The sequence below is a fragment of the Amaranthus tricolor genome, chromosome 3 (assembly GCF_026212465.1).
Source record: "Amaranthus tricolor cultivar Red isolate AtriRed21 chromosome 3, ASM2621246v1, whole genome shotgun sequence".
NCBI lineage: Eukaryota > Viridiplantae > Streptophyta > Magnoliopsida > Caryophyllales > Amaranthaceae > Amaranthus > Amaranthus tricolor.
Genome location: NC_080049.1, coordinates 32219537 through 32243532, shown reverse-complemented (window position 1 = coordinate 32243532; position 23996 = coordinate 32219537). Strand labels below are relative to the sequence as shown.

Here is a 23996-nt window from a genome sequence, read left to right as displayed (position 1 = left end):
AAGGGAAGTAGTGAACCCAACCAATAAACATGTGAAATCTAATCTATCCTTAAGGACTTAGGGGTGTATGTGTATTATATCATTAGGTCAGAATATTGTCTATTAATGTCTCCCTGTTTAACACGCACACTGCCATCAAAACACGAGTGTATTATATCATATGGTTCAAATTAGTTACTACACTTTGATGTTTAAGGTGTTTTTTATCACTTTGGATTGTTGATTGTTATAACTTAAAAGACTATAAATTAAATTTATTTTAATTCAATTTAACACTGTGTTTGTTGAGATGATTATCCTACATTGATGAATTAAAAATGATGTGTATTTTATAAGTTATTGGAGTTCTTTCTCCCATTGTCATGCGGTTTTGGAATGGTATTTCCTCGGCTTAGTGTCTGCACCTCGTGTTTTTTTATTATATGCTAACATTCACAATAAGTCAAATTCAACTTAACAATTTTACTTTCATAGTTCCATTATTCGTGAGATTAAATTCAATTCAACTTGTTGGAAATACTTCACCTGTGAAATAGATTCCACATCCATAAAATAGTGAATTGTGGACTTGCATATATATTAGCTGGGCTAATCCTCCTACTAACATATGATTTTGGGAAACATTAAATCTTACCAAGTATATGTGTCAACACTTTTGACCCGTGAGTCTATGGGCCTGAATCCACGAGTATCCCATATCCTTATAAATAGACTACAATAAAATTGTGTGAAGAAATACCGCGGCGTAACACAACCATAATTTGATTCATTCAATAAATTTTACTCTAACAACATGTTTATGGGCTCTATAAATAAAAGGTACTCCACTTCATAAATTGCGCTTATTGGCTTTAAGGGGCTATAAATAGAAATGATTAACAAAGCTTCAAAGTCCAAAATTCACACATAAAACGACATAAAACACTTGAACACCCAAAACACTCTTGATTTTCGACTGAACTCAAAACCCAAGTTCTCTTTCTCATTTCAAGTTTTGAAAATGGTGATTAGTCATGCAAAACTCTTGATTTTTATTACTACTATCCTTTCTATTTCATTGACATTTTTCTCTGTATATGCCAACTTAGAAGGTATGTATGCTTATAAAGTATTGTCTTCTCAATTTTTTTACTTTCCTTTAATGGCCTGAATTCAATTTATTAGTTGATATTTTGGGTGATTTTTGTTGGGTTTTTTTTTTTTTTTTAAATTTTTTGTAATAGGAGATGCACTCTTTGCACTAAGGAAGGCAGTGAATGACCCAGAAAATGTGTTGCAGAGTTGGGATCCTACCCTTGTTGATCCATGTACCTGGTTTCATATTACCTGTGACCATCATAATCGGGTCACCCGACTGTAATTTTTCTTTTACTTTCTTATTCTGATGTTCAAGTTTTTAGTGTAATTGTTGGGTTCCTGTAATTGAAGTTTAGAAGAGTAATTAGTGGATAAAATGATTGATAACAGGGATCTTGGAAACGCTAAGTTATCAGGTAAATTAGTTCCAGAGCTGGGAAAGCTAGAGAGCCTTCAATACTTGTAAGTACTGTCTTAGTTTCCCTGTCTTTAACAATTATACTCAATTATGTATGTTTTCTTTTTTATGCCCTTTTGTTCTTACTAATTGCTCTTATAAATCTAGTAGTTTCTTTTAGCCAAAGATTTATAGGTATTTGGTTTTCGATTATGACGAATATAATGAATTATATTAAAATCACTCTTATGTGTGTTTTTTTATTTGTGTGAGGTTATTGATGATCTTTGATATCAAAGATCGATTGATAACGAAGAAATAACCTCTTTATTATCGGTAATAATGGTAAGGCCGCGTAAATCTGGCTCTCAAACCCTACATAGGTGGCTCTCTAACTAATGCTTCAGAGGAGGCATTTCATAGAGAAATAATCTTGCTCTCGGAGTTGGTTAATCTAGAATAATTAGTAGATTCCTATTCTATTGAGTCTTTTATTGTGTTTCTGCTTGAACGTATTACTAAACATGCTAACAAGTGCGAAACTTGAGCCAAAAATTAAGGAGGGTGAAAATTTACAATATATATTTGACATAAAAATTAAGGGTAGGTTTTGAAGCACTGATACGTGATGGTAAATTATGTCACTCTGGTTTAAACCCATGTCCTCTTTGTTATTATAACACTAGCTTTACCACTAAGCTAACCATTTTTTTCTTGAATATATAAGGTGTCATTATGTATATATTATATCTCCAAATCGGTTGGGCAACACCCTGTCCCGCCCTAAGTTTCACTCCTAGCAACAGAATAGCTCTAATATCCCCATTAGCGTTTTATGTGGCTGTGCTTACTGGATATGCACAAATCCTGAATATTACTATTGTAATTGTACTATGAGTTGGTGCTGAGACAGTTAGCAATAAGCCGGTCATTGTTACAACTGTTAGAGTATATAACATATCTTGGGGCCTTAACCATCAGTTTAAGCTTTTGGTTGAGTTGGTTCCTTAACAATGACAAATGATAAACTTAATTGAATGATTAATAATGTTTGTGTGATTTGTCAGGGAACTCTATATGAACAACTTTGACGGAGAAATACCCAAAGAGCTGGGTGGGTTAAAGAGCCTTGTGAGCTTAGATTTGTTTCACAACAATCTTACTGGTCCTATTCCTTCATCGCTCTCTAAGCTCTCCAACCTCAAATTTTTGTAAGCATTAAACAATACTGTATGATTTCAGTTTGACTCATTGCATCGGTATAATTTGTACTCTACTAACATTGAATCAAAAATGGCGGTGAAAATCAAATCTCATGAGATCATGAAACTCGAGGTACAAACATCTAAAATTAGAAGCTTGTGATGCAGTTATATGCTTTACCATGTTTGTATACACTCATGCAGGCGATTAAACGACAACAATCTGACAGGAAGGATCCCTAGAGAGCTTACCAAGCTTGGAAACCTTAAGATCTTGTATGTATTATAATAACCCCTCTCCCATTCCCCTTGCTCCCCAAAAAAAAAGATGAAACATGACGAAATTCTAACAAAAGAAAAAAATCTCATAACCATCAATTGTAACTGCAGGAATGTGTCAAACAATAACTTATGTGGTGCCTTTCCTATAACTGGTTCATTCTCAAAGCTTACTGAAGAAAGGTGATCACGATTTCAAGTTTAAGGCAATATCCTTATTTCTGAATCTTAACTATCGGACTAACTAAACAGCTTTTTCTGCTATTGCACTTGCAATTTTGTGAACAATCCCAGATTAGAAGGACCAGAATTGATCGGTTTCGTGCGGTACAGTTCTGGGAGAGAATGTAACTGAAGTTGAGAACAGGTGAAACTGCAAAAGTTAGCTTCCAAACAAGATAAGGATAATGTTAGATGTTATTATTATTGATTGTTTCGTAATTGGTATAAAGGATGTACGGAAGTGAGAAGAAAGAGCGAGAACAAAAGAAGTGCATTATTTTGTAGTAAAAAATGAGTGGTAACAATTTAGAGGTATTCATTACCCTTATGAAAGAGATTGAGTTAACTTGATCTTATAAGCGCAAAACGAACACCCCTTAAAAGTTAACACTTGTGTTAGAGCAAAGGATAAGTTAAGGTAAATATATAATTCTTGACATATTTTGATGTTTATAGGTCAATTGTTAGCAAGATTGAAGACTTGTGAGGTCTATAAGACAAAAAAGTTTACAAATTTTTTTAAATGGTGAAGATGTACAGTAAAGACTTTACAGATGAAGCCAATTGATACGCAGCCATCAGAATGGAGTAATTGGACATTGAAGTGATAAATGATACTCCATATTACTGTGAAACATTTAATTATCATACAAGCTATCTACTCTACAATATTTCCAAATAATGGACATCTCTATGACAAAGAAAATCCTGCTAATATAATAAAATAAAATAAATAAGTATTATTAAATTATATTATTTACATTGATAATTATAAGAAATAAAGTAAGTTAAATTTTAACGGTTATGCATTTTATCGCGTAGCGTTTCTTTTCTGTTTTAACATATATATATATATATATATATATATATATATATATATATATATATATATATATATATATATAATTACTTAACTAATTAATTAATTTTAAAAAAAATAAAAATTAGGGGAAGGGAAAGGGGTGGCCGGTTGTCATGGAGTAGGGGAGGAGTCTTGTAACTCCTCTCATAAATGTGTATTATGGCACATTAAGTTCATTGTTTTAATTGCCTATTAATCCTTAAGCATCATTTGAATTCATCACCATTCTTTTATGATTTACATTTCTCTAACAAAATTTCAATTTGTTAGAAGAAATTTAAATGGTATGGATTAAGTAACGTAGTCATCCAAGAATTTATAAATCCTTTAGCAAAATTTGATTTGCTTGAAGGATTGTGTTTATATATATGTGTCTTGATTTAAAAGAGTGATTTGGTTTTAGGATTCTCTACAAAATTTTAATTTGTTAAGAGAATTAAGTATTTAATTTAATTATCATAATTCATGAGATTTTAAGTTTCTTGAAGGATTTTGTGGATGGGCATATTTCTTTTTATTTGATGACTTATATGTTTTCTTGATGGGTTTTGTGTATTAATATATGTGTGGAAATATCAAGTGGTTGTGTGATAGAAAAATTGATTTTGTTTGTTTTATCTTAGAAGTTGTGAATGTGATCTTGTTAGGTTTATTTTGGTCATGAGATTTAAAGGGTTAATAATTTAAATAATGTATATATAAATAATAATAATAATAATAATAATAATAATAATAATAAAATAATAGGAATTACTTTTTTGGGCAGCAGTTTCTGCCTCGGTGTTGGCGCCGATCCGGAAACGTTAGTCGTGTTCCGTTGTTGTTCTATGTATCTGATGCGTTAAAAACTCGTTAAACGCTTAAAATAATTAAAAATATTAATTGGATGTTAGAAATTATGAAATTTGGGACCCAAGGTAATTGATGCGTTCCGGACGCAGTGACGAAGTCGGATTTTCCATTTGAATTTACTAAACTGTCCGAATTGACCATTTAAGTTTCTGGTTAAAATTTAAAGTTTGGAACTATTGGGAATTGGATAAAAACATTTAAAATTATCAAGCCTTAGTAATATCTTAGTAGTATGGAGTGGATTAAATGTGTAAACACATTCTAATACGTGATCATTTTGTGTGTGTGTTATTTAGGACCTCAATTCATAAGAGGGCGAAATTTCTATCGTGATTAGACTTCGTTTGTTGGCAGCGCTTAAAGGTACACGCTTAGACCATACTGTTTATGTGGTTGTGCAAGTAGTGTTGTTTCATTTCTAATCGAGGCATTGTAAATCACATAAGGATTAGACATTTTAAATAATTTGAAAGAAGTTAATTGGGAATTGAGGATTTATGTGTTTGTTACCCAAAGGGGTTAATGTTTTGGTTTGTATTATGTTACCCAACAGGGTTAACGTTTTGGTTTGGATTATTACAATTATTGTTCCCATGGCAGTTTGGGATCATTACGGTCACCATGGGGGAATGCATACTTTTGCCTTTGACGACCCGAACAGGACGGGCAACGTCTTAGGTCGGTGGTTGCCTTGGGATTAGCTCTCCCAAGTGTATTCCTCCAAAAGGATTGGATTTATACTTGAACGACCCGAACAGGACGGGCTACGTTACAAGTTGGAATTATCTAGTAATGAATGTATTAGAGCCTATGCATGCTAGGATAAACACATTGCTTGTATTCAACCTGGTTGACATTTGTATGAAGTCTCTGACGTGTATTGGATTGTTCTTTGGAACCTACTGCGTGTTGTCACACGACGACTAGTAGGTTGATTGCAGGTGGGGACTAGAGTGAGGTCTCGACAGAGAACCCGTAATCATCAAGACTATGCTTCTTTCTTTTGTAATTAGATTATGAGTAGAAATAACTCCGAATTATGTAACAAGAGATGGTGTTGCTTTCTTTTCGTTTTCGCCTATTTTATTTAATTTATCTAGAGGCCTTTAGACTCTCGAGTAGGGATGGCAACAGGTCGGATCTGGACAGGGTCCAGGTGGACCCGGATCCAGATCCGTTTTCAGGAACAGGATCCAGATCCGGACCCGGATCCGCGGGTTCATTTTTGCAAGACCCAGATCCGGCTCCGCGGATACTGTGGATCCAGTACCGGATCTGGGTCCAAAACGGGTCTGACTTGTTTTTGCTTTTTTTTTTTGTATTTTTGAATGTGTTGAGATTGCAATAAAGCGATATTTATAGACTAATATTAATAATATATATAATTTCACAATCAATCACCCCAAAAAAACATTATACAACTCAAAATTGTCTTGAAAATATCCAACAAACACATTAAAGTTGTTTGTTACATAAATAAATATAGCCGATACACAATGGGGAAGCACTTCCGATGAATTTGCTCCTTGGTAATAGTTAATGTATTGAAAACTGCAATTTTCATCTCCCTGATTCCGCCCCCCTCCTAAACTAGGCACCCAGATTCTTTCCTGGTTGGTGTCCTGTATTTCAGACATTTTATTTATGGCTAGGTCAGGGAAAACATTATTCAGGTATGAAACTTTAGACCATAACATTACCTGTTTGAACTGTACTGAGATTCCGGTGTCAACAAAACAGGCTATTATTCTGTTAATCGATAAAAATTTGCTGCATAATGCTGTCTCGATTCGGTTCAAGTTACTGATTTTACATGCAGATATCTAATGTTACTGATTTTAATATATATTTTAATATATATTTAATATATAAAAAATAAAAAATAAAAATAAAAAAAAGGGTCCTCCAGATCCGCGGGTCCGAATCTGGGTATTTTTCTCAGATCCGGATTCGGACCCGTGAATTTAAATGGATCCGGATCCGACGGGTCCAATTTTTTAGGACCCAGATCCGTGAAAACGGATACGGATCCGGGTCAGGTCCAATACCCAATGCCATCCCTACTCTCGAGTTGTACGTAAGAACTTCCGCTGACTTACTTCTTTCACGTTGGTACTGTTTTCTGTTTTAATTATATTTCTTTATCGACGGAACGTTGACAATCCTAGAGGAGACTTTTCTCTAGAGTCCAAAGAGTGGACTAGAATTCGTATTTTTCATATGAATTATCGAGTCACTTAAATCGGGCCATTACACTTAACCTATATACCTTTAATACTAAATGATCAACCTTAATCCCTAAACCTAAACCCTAAACCCTAAACCATAAAACTTAAATCCTAAAACCCTAAAACCTAAATCCTTAAACAATAAGCCATAAAACCCTAATCTCTAAAGCCTGAACCCTAAACCGAAATCTTAAACCTAAAACTCTAAACCCCAAAACCTAAATGATAAAACCTAAATCCTAATCTTAAACCCTAAACCTTATAACCCTAAATCCTAAAACCCTTAATTCCTAAAATGCTAAAGTTTAAAGCCTAAACCCTATCCGTAATGATTCCTTAATAAACAAACCCTAATATTTAGTTAGTAGAGATTCGACAAGTAAGCTCAAGGGAGAAGGTGCTAGTCAACTAAACTAGCCATGAGCCCATCACTAAACTTTTGATATTTTATTTATAGTTTTGAATTAATATTGTGTAATATTCAAGGAGTAGTTTAATTATTAATATAAACAAAGTTTAATTATTAATATAACACTATTTCCTGGTTGAGATTTGAGGGTAATAGTAATTCAAAATCTTAATTTTTAATAGTCTAAAGTGTCGTCAAATAAGAGGATTCCAGATGTGTTGTAGAATTCATCCAGAATATTGAAAGTTATTGGTTTTCTTCTACACATCCCTTTTTATCCACTATCAATTTGGGTGCCCAATTCGCATATAACAGCATCACACGCTTCTCTTTTTTCCGTTTTCTGGAGTATTTATCAATTTTGATCTTAAAGGTATTAATTTTAACGTAAGGTAAAACTAAAACAGATCAATTAAAATAGAAAATTTCAATTTGGACTTATAAGTGATCAATTTTGACGTTAAACTGTCAATTTCTACCTAAATATGGTTCTATTTTTACAATTTCATAACAAAGTTTAATAAAATGGTATTAATCTATCATTCTATGGATAAATTTCAAACAACAAATGAATGGTCAATAAAACTATCAATAATAGTGTTAAAACATTGCACAATACAAATACTCTTATTCAATGTATAATGATGGTTCTAACAAAACATAAGAGTACTTGCACTCTTTAATCATCGATCAATAATAGTGATATTACTCTTTTCTCAACAATTTGTGTTCATAATGGACTTGGAAATAAAGTTGTAGATGTAATGTTTGCTTACCCTGGTTGTGAAGATGGGAAAAGTTTCGATTTCGAATTATGTTTGGCAATTGATTCAATGAACGCTCTTGGAAATGACCAAGAGTTCAATGCTTCTTTGTTATAAAAAATTTAAATTTTGATCTAAAAATTATTAATTAAAGTGATTAATTATGATCAGTCATAACTTATAAAAAAAATTTAATTTGAACCTTAAATGCAATAATTATGACCTTAAATAAATTAAATACCGAACACATATTAAGAAAACTTATAATTGGATTGATTGATATTCATCTCATATTAAAACGGTCTCATATAAGACAAGCTTAATATTAGGAAATAGGAATCCACCCTTACTCTAAAATGAACAAGTTTAATGTCCAACGAATCCAACCGAGAGTCTGAGACTTCCCCATAAACGGTCTATTGCTAATTGGTGTAAAAAATCACACTGTGCAAGAGTTGTTCGGTTCTTCCACTATTGGGTTAGGGCGCCCAAATCGCCGCCGTATTTAAATACACGAATCACCGAAATCCTTATCCGACCACAGCAAAGGCAACAATCATACTTCTATTTGTACCCAGTCTCCCAGAAGAACAGCAGTTGAGAGAAAATGAGAGGAATTGGAGCTTTCTGGGGAACCAGGATGATGGAGATTGTCAAAAAACACGATTCTGGTGGTCTTCTTTGGAAGCGTATTAAGCTTACTTCTACTCGCAAAGCTAATGCCAAGAAGCGCCTTCGTCGTGTTTGGCAGGTTTCATTTTTCTCTGCTGATTATCTCTTTTTTTACACATTATGCCTTTAATGGAGGTTCTAATTCTGTTCCTTTTATAATTGATTGATTGATTGTTATATAGAAGTATATTTCTACTTGTCATATTCGAAACCCTAATTTTTAATTTTCTTTGGCTTAATTATGACAATGTTACAATCATATTTTTGTGTTGTAAAGTTTCAAGTTTGCAAGCTTATAGGTTATAGCTTCATCATCTTTGAAAGGAAGCTTGGTTGCAATCAAAGATCACAACATTATATGCGAAGAGTTCCAAGAACAATGATAGGATGGTTCTTGATGCAACAATCACTTCTAATCAATGAACTACCAAGGAATGATAAATAACTTATGCAATAATAGGACAAAATATACAACATTTAACGAGTTTCACCCAACTAGGGTTATGTCCTCGACTCCTCGTGTTGGCTAGCTTTGATTAATATAGAGAATTTCAATGGAGTTCAATGAAGAACTCATACAAGGATTACACTTGGAAAGAGAGAGAAGAAAAAGAAGAATATGTTTAGGTCTAAGGTTAGAATAGAATGATTCTAGGCCTAGTGTAATCCATTAATGTGCAACATGAAAGGGAAGAGAGGTAAAGGAGGAGTGTTATGTTTTATTAACAAACCTTTCCATTTGTTGGATCAATTTGTTTTGTACAAAATGTAGGGATGGTTTTCCATCCAATTTCCTTTGTTTTATTTCCCTTCGCTTCTTCTCCCCTTACCTCCGTTTTTGCTATCCAAATAATGGAAATTTCCTTTATTTCCCTCCCCTTCTTTTTCCTTTATTTTCGCTCGTCCAAGCATTTCTTAAGTCTAGTGCGAGGTGAAGTTGAAAAATCACCTGATGGGTATGGATTAGGGTGTCCAAAACTGATTGTAATGTGATCATATTTAATGTTATGCTTCACTTTGAAACCAATATTGTCTGAATGAGGATAGAAGTCACGTTATATATAAGGTTTGTTTCTCCTCTAGTCCGAACTGTCTGTGTGAGGGTGCACAATGTATAGCCATATTTTCGTGTAATCTTTATGAATTTTGCAAATTACTTTAGTCCATCAAATTACATGTCAATGACATGCTTAAATGTCCCAAATTCTATCTTTTTTCCCTTTATTCAAGTAATGGTGCATGCATTAGTTCTTTCTAACAAACTTCTCCTTACAACCCTATATAATCAAGATGGACACTATGGTACACCATGTAAACTTATATTTGAGTGCATTTTACTATCCATGATCATTACGAATCCCAAACTCATAGTCTTTGTTCTTATTGCCACCCCTTTATCAAATGAGATACTTCCCTCTCTTTTTTAGAAAAAAACTGCTTGACCACATCAGGACCTGAGTAGTTTTCCATTAATGATTTGTTGGTAAATGGTAATGGAAAGGTATTGTTGATGCTTTATTATGAAAGTAATGTGACTTCTGTGAGATTCATGCGATTGAAAAGGTATTAAAAGAAGATGCTGAATGTAAATAACGTTTTATTCTTTTCATTGAGAACACCTTTTAGTGTACTTGTGTAATATTAGCCACAAGCTTTTTGATAGTCAACGAGTAAATGACTAGTAAATAGTAGATGACAATCAAGGGAGAACGGGAGATGCAAATTTAATCTTATGTAATTTAAAGTTTAACATTCGCCTCATGGTCTTTCAAGATATTTTCCTTGCAATTCAAATGAAATGCTGCTTTTTTTTGTTTAGGTTGTTTTTAGAAGTTAGTAATTCAAATAATTTTTCTCTAACGAATTCCGTGATTATAAGAGCAATTAATGCTTTGTAAACGCCTTGGAATTAGGATGCCAGACTATTGTGAAATTAGAGGTGGGGCTGAGGAACTACTAAGATTAGTTGTTAGGTTTATAATTCCTGGTATTTGTTTATAAAACTCAATGTTGTGAGAAGAAATTGTGTATTCAAAGTATGCAAGATGTTTACATTGGATCGGTGAACCAGAGCACTAGCTGATGGGATACATATGTAGCACATATATGAGAGGCGTTATTCTTTCTTTCGGTGGAGTTCACTTGCTTTTAAGTCTCCATTCCTGTTTCATTTCCTGTTGATGAACTTCCACCATATGTTAGTTTAGGACAATTTGTACACTTCATGATTGTTAAGTCACGAATATTTACTGTAATAGGAAATGGCAGGGGCAGGTATTTTTGAGTTAATATATGAAGTTGTTTGTATGGCATGCATGTCACTGGGATTTACTATCGTAAGAGGGCTTGCTCAAGCTCATGAAGGAAATGGAGGCTGGGTGTTGGAATCTAATTTGCATGCAACATGGGATTGTCACTACCGGGGCTTCATGTGGTTGGAATGAATGAGGAGTGGGAATGTTTGGAGATGCCAGGGTGATTTTGTAATGGCAGATGGCTGTGAGGTTGGTACAAGCTAAGTAGTTTGGGTCTTGGGCTGATTTGGGTGTGGAAAATTTCTGTTACTTCTGTTCTTAAGAGTTGATTATTTTAAGAGTATGTCTTATTTGTTATTTGTTTGCTTTGAGTTTTTGCTATTATACTAAGCTGCTAGTTTGTTGCTTGTTATCCCAACGAAAATCGTCAAAATATTAATGATTGAGACAAGGTCCACATTCAAGGTTTGGAACATTGATGATTCACTCGAAGCATGGTCATAGACTCAAAGTAGAAATTACAAAAAAAGTAATTGTAACGTATGACTGTGGTGATGGAGAGTTTCACTCATTTCAGGATCAAGACATAGATAATTAAGGAGTTAAGTGGAGGCACGGTTTGGCCTAATGAGCTATAAATGCTTTTGTATGTAGGCGTCCAAAATCAACTTGTCTTTGCAAATTTAGAGTTAATTAAGAGGATGACCCTTGACCTCTATAATTTTTTCTATTAGTTTATTGTAGTAGGCTCCAAGATAGTTTGGGTGTTGAGAATTTTTTAGGCATTCAATTTATTGTAAAACATGTAGCTTTCATTTCTTGGCCGTTTGACTTGTATTTGCTTTGTGATACCTATTTCTTGCCTGTTATGTCTCTCTTCTCATTTTTGTTACTAATGTTGTACTTAGTGGTACATGTGGTTTCTATATTTGATAATGGTTATTTAATGCCCATTACCTTCAAAAATTATTGCACTATTGTCACTTCAGATCCATTTCCTTTCATAGATATTGTTTTAGTATATTCAAGAATCCTTAGGATATAGCTTTTTAAAGGAAGATCACTGCTCACAAGTAGCAAATGTGCGCTGTGTCTTATTTGCTATTTCTGAATCTTTCCTGAATTTTACTAAAAAACTTACATTGCATCTTGTTTTTAATCAGAGTGATTCTTATATTTCTTGCCCTCATTAGTTTATTGTAACATTTAATTGCAATAAACTATTATGTGATCTTCATGGTTGCATGATTTGCTTTATTCAATTGTGCTGTTGCTAAGTATAAGAAGCACAGCAGCAGATAAAAACTTATGTTTTGTTTGATAAGGATACAAGTGCTGTGCTTGTGCATATGTAGCTATGGAGTTTGGATATATATGGTCATCTGTGCTGCTGTTACAGTATCTTGAGTACTCTGATTGAATTTTGACTTGCCAGATACATATCACTTGTTGACATCCATTATTTTGTTAAAACACAAAACGTTCACAGAATGAAGCAGTGCTGAAGTCTTGTTCACAGGAGCCTTCTTCAAAACTGAACGGTCTTAACAATGGCTCAGCAAGCACAAGGGAGATCAGTCAAGATTCGTGAACAAAATTGAGGAGTAGAGGATGAGCTTAGGGATGCACCATAGTTTTAAATTTTGTATCTTTCTAAATCTTTCCTGCTTGAATTTCGACGAAAATTCACTGGTGAAATCACAAAACCTTGTTTACCTTAAAATTATGGATGCTTGACTATCAAATACAAATATTTTGCTTAACTCTTGGAAGGTTGGATCTTTTTGTGATATAAATCTTTTTTTTTTTTTTTTGCGCGGTGACAATTCCTGATCTCACATCACTAGGTTGCTTTAAACTCTTTAACATCTTGAATTTCATCCTCATGCCTTAATCTCACACTTTCACTAGATGCAATTTAGTTGGTATCATCTTTAATTTCTTACTTTTACTGTGGCTGAATAACCCTTGACATTGGGTGGTCATTTTGTAGGAAATTAGCCAATTATTTTGTGGTAATATTGAAGAAGCATGTTTTGGTGCAATATTCATGAGATGAAAATGTTGATATAGGATTAAATCAAAGATGTTACGATTTTTACTCCTAGGTTTGAGTTGGTATACGCTGTCCTGTAAGAGCTGTTGGAAGGCCCAAACTTGTCTTATGTGGACTTAAGAAACTAAATGAGATAGCTCACTAGCAAAAGATCTCATCCTATTTAGAGTATATGGGCATGGGGTATACTCCTCGTTGGAATGCTAAGTTACCTTAGGTTGAAATTGACTTTTTATTCTCCTGTAGTGGTTAGTATGAACTTTTTCTTGTTTGGCTCAGGAGTGCATTTTGTCGTCTAGGATTTGATCTCACAATTTGATACATGCGAGTAATTGGCCATGAAATGATGCCCCTTGCTAGTTTTAAAGGGTATTGGAACAATTGGGTATATTATCTTATGTAATTTGGTGGTCCATATTTGAATGATACTGACTTTGAGGATAGCCATAAACCTAAGAGGCAATTCGCATTAGGCTATGACAACTCCATTTGAGGATCTTCTTTGAATCTTGGGGGATTGATCTTGAAATCTTAGATGTTCAAAGACAAGCCGTTTTATTAAATTTTATTATCCCAGGGCCATTAGATAGCTTTCATTTAGGCTTATATTTTAAGCTTATCTTACTTTTGTGAAGACGGTGATTGTTTGTACTTAACCTTTAATAATAAATATTATCAGAATTTTAAATAAATATAAATAAGACATTTAAAGACGTGAAATGAGAATTTTTGACCCTTTTTACTCCTTTCATTTGGATTGTTAGACGTAACCTATGACACTAAGAGGTGTTAAGAGAACAGTACGTATGGATGAAAAGGCTTGTCATCTTTTTAAGAAGAAAGTTGATTATCTTTCATATTAACAAGTCTTTGTTGCTTCCACAATTCACATTGATTTTTGGGGAAACTTCCACTACGGCAACCTTACGTTTAATTCACTTTTATTATGAAGATTCATCCAATTTTGACTTTTGTTGTTAAAGGTATTTTAAGGTTGATGTGATATTTAATATGTCGAGGCAGACCATATATAACCATGAGCTTTTAATGCTGGCTGATGGCTATTCTATATCAACTAGTTTCTTGAGAGACATATTTGAAGCCTAATCCATTAAAGATTAATTTTTACTTATCGTATTCTTAATGTCTACTTATATTATCTTTAATACTTAATTACCATATTCTTAATACCTGTTTTCCATATTTTAAATGTCTACTTACATTATTTTTAATGCCTACTTACAATATATTAAAAAATATATAATAAGTCGGTCCAATTAGAGATGATCTCTCATAAGAATTTGTGTTTCTATATTAACCGAAAGAATTAGATGCGACTTTCTAATCTTGTAAATAATGTTTTTAATGAATTAGCTGCTTGGATTTTAGGAGCTAGTAGGAAGAACATTTAACTACAAGAAGTCAAGTTTAAAACAGTATTTGAGGCAAAAAGAAGTGTACAAGAAAAATTCAAATGACTACAGCCACTAGATGAGTTATAATATTGAGCTTTTAGAAAAGATCATTGTACGAGATGTGGTAGTTGAGGACGCATATAAGGTGGATATAAGGTGGATGAGTCGGCATACTTCAAAGAATAGAATTTGAATTGTTGACATAAGAAAAGGTTTTGGAGTCTCAAATATTGATGAAAAAGAGAGTTTATGCTGGTTGGATCATGTGGAACTAAGACCGAAGTATGCACCGTTTAGAAAACTGAAAATGGGGAGGTTGGAATTTTGAGAATTTAGAAAAGAAAGAGGTAGGGAGAAGATAAATGAATAACATGTGTGAAGAATGACATGAATTATGATTTGTAGTTACATATGACAATAAAAATGAACAGAGGAAGAGAACATGCCAATGCGTATTGGAATTGACTTTTTTAGTTATAGATTAGTATTTAGCTAGAGGCTTATGAATTATAATCTTTATTTTTGACGGTTTCTCATGTTACGTTGTTTTGATCCTTGTATCCAATCTTATATGTTGGTATTGGTGTTTTGACGATGCTGTATTTAAAATCGGGGTTTGTTTCAGTTGGAGCAGATACTGTTTTTCCAAAGTAAGGTCTTGAATTCGATTCTGAAATAAGTTCTTGGCATTCAACTTCTCTTAAATTAACATGTCTTTACTTGTCCACAGAGATGTGGTTGATCGGGTAATAATACAGTCTATAAGCCAACATAGCTTTGTTTATCAGATTCTGAAATAGAGCCAAATGAATCTGGTAAATAAGTTCCAGTTACTCAGTAAGACCCCTTAGATTAGAAACTTGCTCTAAAATTAACCCTTATAGTGGGACTCTTATGTGTTATGTAGGTTCTTTGTTTTATGCTCATTAGACATACACCGATGAGGGCATGGTGGCGTTCGTTTGCGGTGTTTCAGCCATAGCTTGATACATTAGCTCCTTCAAGACGTAACGATATATATTAGAAATGTCTGATACTCGATAGTCATTCCCATCTTACCATAACTTATGAAGAAGACCCTGGCCACTAAGCTAAGCCACTTGAATGCTTGATAGTGAGAGAATCATTGTCTCTTTCGTGCTATACATGGTGTATGTGGTCCTGGCATCTTTACTCTATTTAGATAAATTGAAGTCGGAATAGGAGATAAACTATACTTCCTTGTGAGGCTAGAACTTCTATAAGGGACTACTTGGTTCATTTTCAGTGAAGTCCAAAAATCCGTCGTTGGTGCTGACATGTATTGGACTGTATTAATCTCTAATCTATTCTTTCTTTTGAGGGGTACGAAACGAACAACTAGATGATACTTATCAACAAAAGGGTCAAATCGAAATAACCGTTCCCTTACACGCACAAGGAAAAGGCCAAGTATATCCAACTCCCTCTATTTAGAAGCCCTAGAATGAACCTTAAGTTAACTTAGGTAAGAAATTACACAGTTCAACATTTTTTTCATGTCTAGGGAGAAAAGTAAAGGATGAGTAACTCTGTTTGATCTCATTTCTCTTCTTTCTCGACTTACTGACTAAATAAAGGAAATTCCAGTTTGTTATACTAGTCGAAACGTTTAAGAAAAGAAAGAGCAGGAAATATGTTGTTTGTTCACCTTTAACTTCCCTTGCACCCTCTTCCTTTACCCAAAACAAGTTTTGAGTAGTCTGTATACTCCACTCCCTAAATATGACAATTTGCATGCGCCCTTCCTCTTCTTGCTTTAAATGGTTTAGTTTGTGTGCTGTATTTTCCTATTGCTGTGTGCAAACTTTTTCGGGTTCTTTGTTTCTTACTTACATACTTGTATCACTTTTATAGGCATATGCAAATTATAGCAAATGATCTTTTATTATATGATTCCATGATTTTTTTCATAATGGTTGTTATGTTCATTCTTGATGGAGTCAAAATTTTATGGTTCTTTACTTTCGCTTTATAATGGACTACAGTAAATTCCTACTCCATATTAAAGTATTTATGCTTCTTATTATTGAAGTTCTAGATGATGTTCGCATTTAAAAATCAATTGGAAACAACTATTTTGTTATTACAAGGGTAAGTTAGAGTAGGCGGTAGCCACTTGGCATTTGTATTTGTTGTTAACTGAGCTAATCTACTTCTATATCTTATTAATTAAGGGGGAATTTAAACCCGGGTCACTTGTTTAAAAACTTTTAATAATAACATGAAATAAAAGAATGGAAACTGAGCACACATATAAAGGCGAGTGTTTGGTCCATCTTATACCAGTAGTCTGTTTGCCCTTATTGTTAATCTCTTTGGATCAACAACTAACTCATCTTTGAATCATAAATTGACCTCTCACCTATTTACTACTACAGCTGTATTTTTTCTTTTTAGCTGCTTGCTTCTTTAGAATTTAGATAGATGTACAGTTGGGTCTCTCCTTGAAGTTAAGCAACTCAGTGCTGGAAGCCACACTGACACTAGTGACCTGTACCAACCTCATGACTATGAGTAAATCAATATTCATCATCTTGCTATTATTACATACTCACCTAGTCTTTGTTATTCCCTAATACACACTTATGTAGTTTGGACTGGTGCTTTAGTCTGTGATAGAGAAGTTCACTAGCTTTAGCTTAGAATGGGATTAGCTAACCATTTAGTGGTAATTAGTGAGTAAAAAATTGGTAGTAACATTTGGTATGTTATTTTTATTCTTATCTAGATGTAGTCATATATTACCTTTGTTCTGAAATCTCTCCCTATCATTGGTATTTGGTCGTAGCATATTGCGTGGAGGAATGTCATTATTAATTGCAACTATAATAGAAGTATATTTCAAGCTTGTAAATCAATACTATGAGAGGAAGGGAGAAGTACAACTCCTCATGCCAAATGTTATAAAAGGTCATAGTAGCTAGTAGGTTTTGAATTATTGGATTAGAATATGGAAGAATATTAAAGATAAATTTGCATCAAGTTTAGTGGTGAGTTGATGACCATAATTAGTGTATCTACAAATTGACTTTTGTCCCATATTAAGGAAAGAAGAGCCTTTGTTAGCTTTTGTACTTGGATGATTGAAGTTGAAAATTTGAACTAAATAAGTAAAATAATATAAAAAGTTAAATAGTAACTAATGTTTTAAAATATTTTTTAAAGTAAGTTTTTTTTTCTTAGAGTTGAAATTTGGATTGTTCGTTGTTACTAACAGCGAATAAAAAAGGCGGGTCAAAAAAAAGTCAAGTTCTTTGTTCGCAGTTACCACAAAGACCTGGTAAAAAAACATCAAAGTCTTTATTCGCTGTTAGTAACAGCGAACAAAGAACTTGACTTTATTTTACCATCCTTCTTTGTTCGCTGTTAGTCTGTTAGTAATAGTGAACAATCAAATTTCACTTCTGAGAAAAAAGTGCTTATTTTGAAAAACATTTTAAAACATTATTTATTTTTTGATTTTTTAATAATTTTTTGTTTAATTCATTCAAATTTTCATTGAAGTTTAAGTATTTAACCTTGAGTAATAACAGGCATGTATTGCAATTTGCACAAATAAACTAGTTAATTTTTTTTTGGTACTAATTCTAAAATTTGAATATTTTTTTTTCAAAAATGATTTTTTCAAGTATATATACTCTTCCATTCCTTTCATTTTGCTAAATTTCGAAAATCAATATGTGAGCTTTTTATGTATTGTATATCAGAATTAAAGGGACATTGACTCATCCAAATTTCGATTTAGTTGATTTGGATATTACGTGCTGTGTCAAAACTCTTAGTTAAGAGGAGGGTGTCAAGAGAAAGGAAACAAATTTTGTGAGAAAAAAATACTCGCTCGATTAATTGTCCCATTTTTTTATTTGGCAAATTCATATTAATTATCTCACTTTTCTTTTTATTAATGGTTTTTACCTAAGTATCTTTAGTTCACACACATAATTACGAAAATACCCTCACCTTTACTACTTACCCAATTAATCCAATCACTTAAAAAATCTCAACTAACACCTCTTTGATGGACCTCATCCCACTCTTAATATTCGTGCCCAATCAAATGGGACAATTACTCTGAATGGGAGGGATTAACATTTTGACAAGGTATCCTTACAATGATGATTGAAATTACTATAAAAACTCCTCTCATAATTTAAACTATTTCTAAAAATATTGCAATATTAATTGTGAATTATATAATTAAATCATTAAATTAAGTTCTAATTTCTAGCAACTTTTAGCTAAGGAACCAAAAAACATAACTGGAGACATGTGATAAAAACAGCAGTTATGGCTATTGGCTATGGTACTCTTATTAGGATTAAATTGACTTGGGGCCTGGGGATCATTTTAGGCTTAAATAGTAGATGAAGTAATGGAAAATCATAGAAAAAGACATGTCATTGTTAAAGAAAAACTAGGCAAACCCCTCTAAAACTTGAAAACTAGCTCAATCAAGAAGCCATTTTGAATTTATTGGAGTTATCAGCCATGCCAATCAACCTACATCTGATTGAATTAATTCCCTATCTGCTAGGTTACACTAAAGTGATCATTAGGATTATCTGATCAATTTCGGATTAGGTTTTTCGGGTCGATTTAAAATCGAATTTTGTATCCACATTGATTTTTATATTATTTTATATTTATTTTGAAAGTAGGTTAAGTCAAATTCGGTTCCAAAAATGAGATCTACACCTCTATTTAACATTAAGCACTGTTTGGGCAATCTCAAACCTGCCAAGATGCCCATTATTACATTTATAACCTTTGAGGGTCCCCAATTGGTTAGTGGTTGTTCTTCTTTGTGTATTTGTCCTGACCTGATACTCAGTATTGTATGGTTGTAATAGTAATTCAGGGTGAAGCTAAAGGCTAAACTTTTTTTTGTCTTTTTTGCATATAAATTGCTTTATTGAACCTAAAAACTCAGATTATGAATGAAATTAGGTGAAAAAAAATGTATAATCATGATTCTTGACTAAAGGAATGTAGCACATGAAAAATACTACTTCATTTATCATCCCTTTTGAGTTTAACACTTATATTAAAAGTTTCTCGCAAGTCACAAGGATAGGATAAATTTGCTATAGTTGATTTCTGTTGATTATGGAGAAGAGAAATAATATATTTGATAGTTTTATTATTAATAAAGTTATATATATCTGATCCTTTTAAATCACACTCTTGGTGAAAACTACTTAATGACATTAGAATAATAAAAAGGAATTACGGAGAAGAGGAAGAAGATGAAAACGATGAAGTTAAGCAAATGGAGCGAAAAAAAACATTTCTTCATCCCATTTGAATTTGCAACATATAATTCAAAAACTTCTCATACGTTGCAAACTAAAAGACTTAGGGGTAATGAGAAAAGCATTCAAAAAAAAGTATTACTAAGCTAATAAGATACCAAAAGATAATAGATAGGAGTGTAAGAAGTTAGTAAGGTAACTCATCTATGAAAGCACCCTTAGTAAATATTAAACTCCAAACCTTATAAACTATTTATAATTTAACAAATGTCTTTCTTTTTCTTTTATTACAAAGTAGGCTAAGAAAATGAATTTAGATGAGCATTAAATTTTAAATTTTTATTAAAAAATAATAATTACTCTCTAATTAATGATTGCGTATTCTCTCTTTCTTCAGACTTCCTCCATTCCAAAGTACGTACAATAGACACATTTTTGCGCAATCCAATGCGCTTGTCGGATTTTTTATATGTAAAGTTATACATAACTAAAAATTATAAAAAATTGATATTGAGAAAATATAGGACGAGGCGAATAAAACAAAATCTCACATTACTATGCTTCTTTCTTATATAATAATTGAAATATGTAAATTACAATTGAATAATAAATAGTAATAATAAATTGCGTAAAAGTTTATTTGATAGAAATATAATAGAACAAGGGAAGCATTAATTTGAAGTCTATGATGACGGCCCTGCCTACAACCCACGTCATTGACAATTCCTGCTTCTCTTTTATCTTCATTATTATTGTCATGAAAGTGATTTTTGATTTAAGGTTGGGTGACGTGAAGAACTCCAACATCCATTTTTGATTACTCAAATCCATTGTCTCAAGTAACCATGGTCGGCATTTTTTATTTCCTTCTTCCCCTTTCCTCTTCATTACATTTTTATGATTTCTTTTATTCAATTCGAAATAAAGTGTCAAAATATCGTAATAAAACACTACATTATAACTTTATTAAATAAGAGTTTTCAAATGCAAGAAACATACTTTATTGTATCTGCATCTAAACTTTTCGCAAGTTTTATATGAGACCGTCCTATTATGAGATGAGTTCATATAAATAGACTATTAATAACTTTTTTTAGAAAATTAAGTAAATGAAAAACTGTCTTTTTCGTTTGTTTTTTAAATTAGTATTGGGTTAAAAGAATTTGTCCTAAACTTTTAAACCCTTTTTTTACTTGGTTTTTGCTTTTGAACTTTTCTTTGCATGTATATATATATATATATATATATATATATATATATATATATATATATATATATATATATATATATATATATATATATATATATATATATATATATATATATATATATATATATATATATATATATATATATGTTATTTAAAAACTAATTAGTCTGATTAAGAGTTAAGAGTTTGTAATCAATTCTTAATCAAACGCTTAATTGAGTCTAATATATATAGCCGTCCCTTATTTGTGCCATATCCACTTGGCATTTCCTAATTGTTCATTTGTCCACTTTCATAACTTCGTCTAAATTGTCTCAGCAAATTTTTAGTAGCATGACATTGAGATTAAATGTGGTAATTAAGCATTATGTTCCATTACGTTTGATTATTATGGATTTAAATAATACAAAATCATGTATAAACTATATGATAGTCGTAATCATATGATAATTGGTTTAATTATAATATTAAAAGTTATGAATTACACTAAGGCAAGTCAACCCCTTTAAGGGCTGATTAGAAGCGGTTTCTTTTACAAGTGTCTTTGATTACTTGGACACTTTTTGATTAATTATGATTCAATCTTATATTATATGCTAATTAGGAGCAAAGGCACATAAAAGTCAGAAAAGATCCATCTAAACACAAGAACTACTTTATAGAATACTAGTCTATATATCCATGAACAATTTTTTGAACATCCACATATATAAATATATAATATTATAAAATAAAGTCAGAGATATTATGCAATAGAAATACTCAATTTTGACAGTTATATGTATAAATTAACTCTGTAATTTTAAAAATTATTAGCAATATATTATGCACAATATTATATTCTCTAACTTACTCAATTTAACTATAAATAAATACTAGTCAAAGATACTTTAATGGTAGATATATTGATCAAGCTTAAAATTAAATGTCATGTCATTTTTCAGCCAATAAATGGGTTTCATTTGGCAAAACTCTCTTTAGTGGTAACACTTGAAAATTTTCAAACTTTTTAATATAACGTATTATTAGTGAATTGGATTTGTTTTTATTAAAGCAAATATCACTTATTCAGTTATTTTCATTAACATTTAGATTTTTATTTTCTCTAAATTTTCTCATTCTTTTCGAATGTTCTATAATCTAAAAAATAACATTTAAATCTAGTAACATGTGAACATTTAAAAAAAAAATTGTTGGGGTAGATATTCCAAAGTTCATGAACTTTGTTCAATTATGCAAGAAATTGCATGCTTATACGTGATGACATTTAGTTTAGACAATTGGTTTAGGTTCCTTGTTTTCTTTGACATCAACATAATTTAAATGCTAATTTAGTGTCATCACTATACCTATTTAGATTAGCCTTTCGGAACTCTATCAAATTAACTATTAAGTCTTTTGAATTTAAAACCCTAAGACAATTTTTTTTTTCTATCTCAATAAATAATATATTAATCTTTTTAAATTAAGATTTTGATATTATTATTATTATTGTTATTATATTAGAGTTCTATTTTACATAATTTGGGCAAAAGTTAGTGATGGCTTCAAAGGTTAGTGAACACCACTTTTTGTAGCAAATTCATCTTGCAATAAAAGAATTTTTTTTCAAAATATTGTAATTTAGGAAAATAATTTTCACTTTACGTCAAAGGGAAAATAATTCCCTATCTACTGTCCACGTTAGACAGATTTTTCAAAAAAAGAATATTCAGAACAAACCGCCATCTTAGATGGCATTTTGGTAATTTACCTTTGCTTTATTCTATAATTTAAAAAAAGCAACAAAAATGCTGAAAATGTGGGGCACAGGTTTTTATCCCATAACCTCACAACTTAACAACTTAAGTGCTTACCACTAAAGCAAAGGAACTTCTATGAAGGAATAATACCTATGCACTAATTTAACTTTGTATTTTGAGATGAGGTAAATTTCAAAATTATTACACGAAGCAAAAAGAATTATACTAAAGTATATCGCCATCTCAGATGGCGGTTTAGTGTTTTTATGAACCAACTAAAACCGCCAACTGAGATGGCCACCTGAAATTTAAAAAAAAAAAATTGTAAAACACCATTTCATGTAACGGTTTTGTTTGAATTCCTCATCAAACCGCTATTTGAGGAAGCGGTTTTATAAAAAAAAGGAAAAAAAAATAAACCCAACTTTCCTACGTGGACAGTAATCGGGGAAATATTTTTCCCTTTAAGGAAAATTGGAAAATATTTTAAAGGATTGCATTATTTTAGGAAAAAATTCGCAAAAAGAGTTATGTAATAAACTTACTCTTTCAATCTCCTTGAATTTGCTACTAATTAAAAGCGATTATTATTCTCATAATATGTCACTTTGTCAAAGTAAGAAAATAAAATTGATAAATGAGAAATTTTAGTGAAATTTAATTGTTGTAAAGGTGGAAGAATGGTTGCAAGTAATAAAAAATAAAGGAAGCTTTTAATTTTATGAGGTAAATATTTATCCTAGGGGAGGCTAAGGGAATGTATTACCTCCATAGTAGTGGAAATTATCTTCTTTCTCCCTTGAAGTAGGGGACCCTACATTGTGTTGGTTTCTTGTGTTTGATGCAGTGAGTATGACAATTAAAACAGATGTAGTGGAAAATTTATCCCTGGAATGTTTTGCTTCTTCAACTGAGATTCTCATAAAATATGTTTGCTCCTCATTGTAAATGCAAATAAACTACTACTCCTAAATGATTGGTAGAGTATTTATTGAGATTTGAGAGAATCTGTGGGTAACACAAGCTTATATTATATTTCTTGTGAATTTGGGTGATAATTGTGTGTACTAATCACTAATCT

General features: G+C 31.9%; 2 protein-coding genes across 6 annotated transcripts; both read left to right on the top strand.

Moving 5' to 3' along the window:
* Positions 1-229: 229 nt before the first annotated feature.
* On the top strand, positions 230-7949 carry LOC130808801 (leucine-rich repeat protein 2-like). Of its 5 annotated transcripts, none has more exons than XR_009040740.1 (9): positions 230-1091; positions 1224-1356; positions 1468-1539; positions 2542-2685; positions 2881-2952; positions 3067-3138; positions 3250-3322; positions 5188-5254; positions 5819-7949. XR_009040740.1 is itself a non-coding variant. In XM_057674307.1 (8 exons), the coding sequence occupies exons 1-7, from the start codon at positions 1001-1003 to the stop codon at positions 3308-3310; spliced, it is 645 nt and encodes a 214-aa protein (XP_057530290.1). In that variant the 5' UTR covers positions 230-1000; the 3' UTR covers positions 3311-3322; positions 5188-7949. The 5 variants fall into 5 exon arrangements, 3 of the variants coding, with proteins under 3 accessions (XP_057530290.1, XP_057530291.1, XP_057530288.1); XR_009040739.1 differs by having other exon boundaries at positions 5822-7948; XM_057674307.1 differs by having other exon boundaries at positions 5188-7949.
* Positions 7950-8643: 694 nt separating this feature from the next.
* LOC130808215 (uncharacterized) lies at positions 8644-18250 on the top strand. The gene is made up of 2 exons (XM_057673687.1): positions 8644-9043; positions 12709-18250. Exons 1-2 carry the CDS (start codon positions 8900-8902, stop codon positions 12808-12810), a joined length of 246 nt encoding a protein of 81 aa, XP_057529670.1. The 5' UTR covers positions 8644-8899; the 3' UTR covers positions 12811-18250.
* The last annotated feature ends 5746 nt before the right edge of the window (positions 18251-23996 follow it).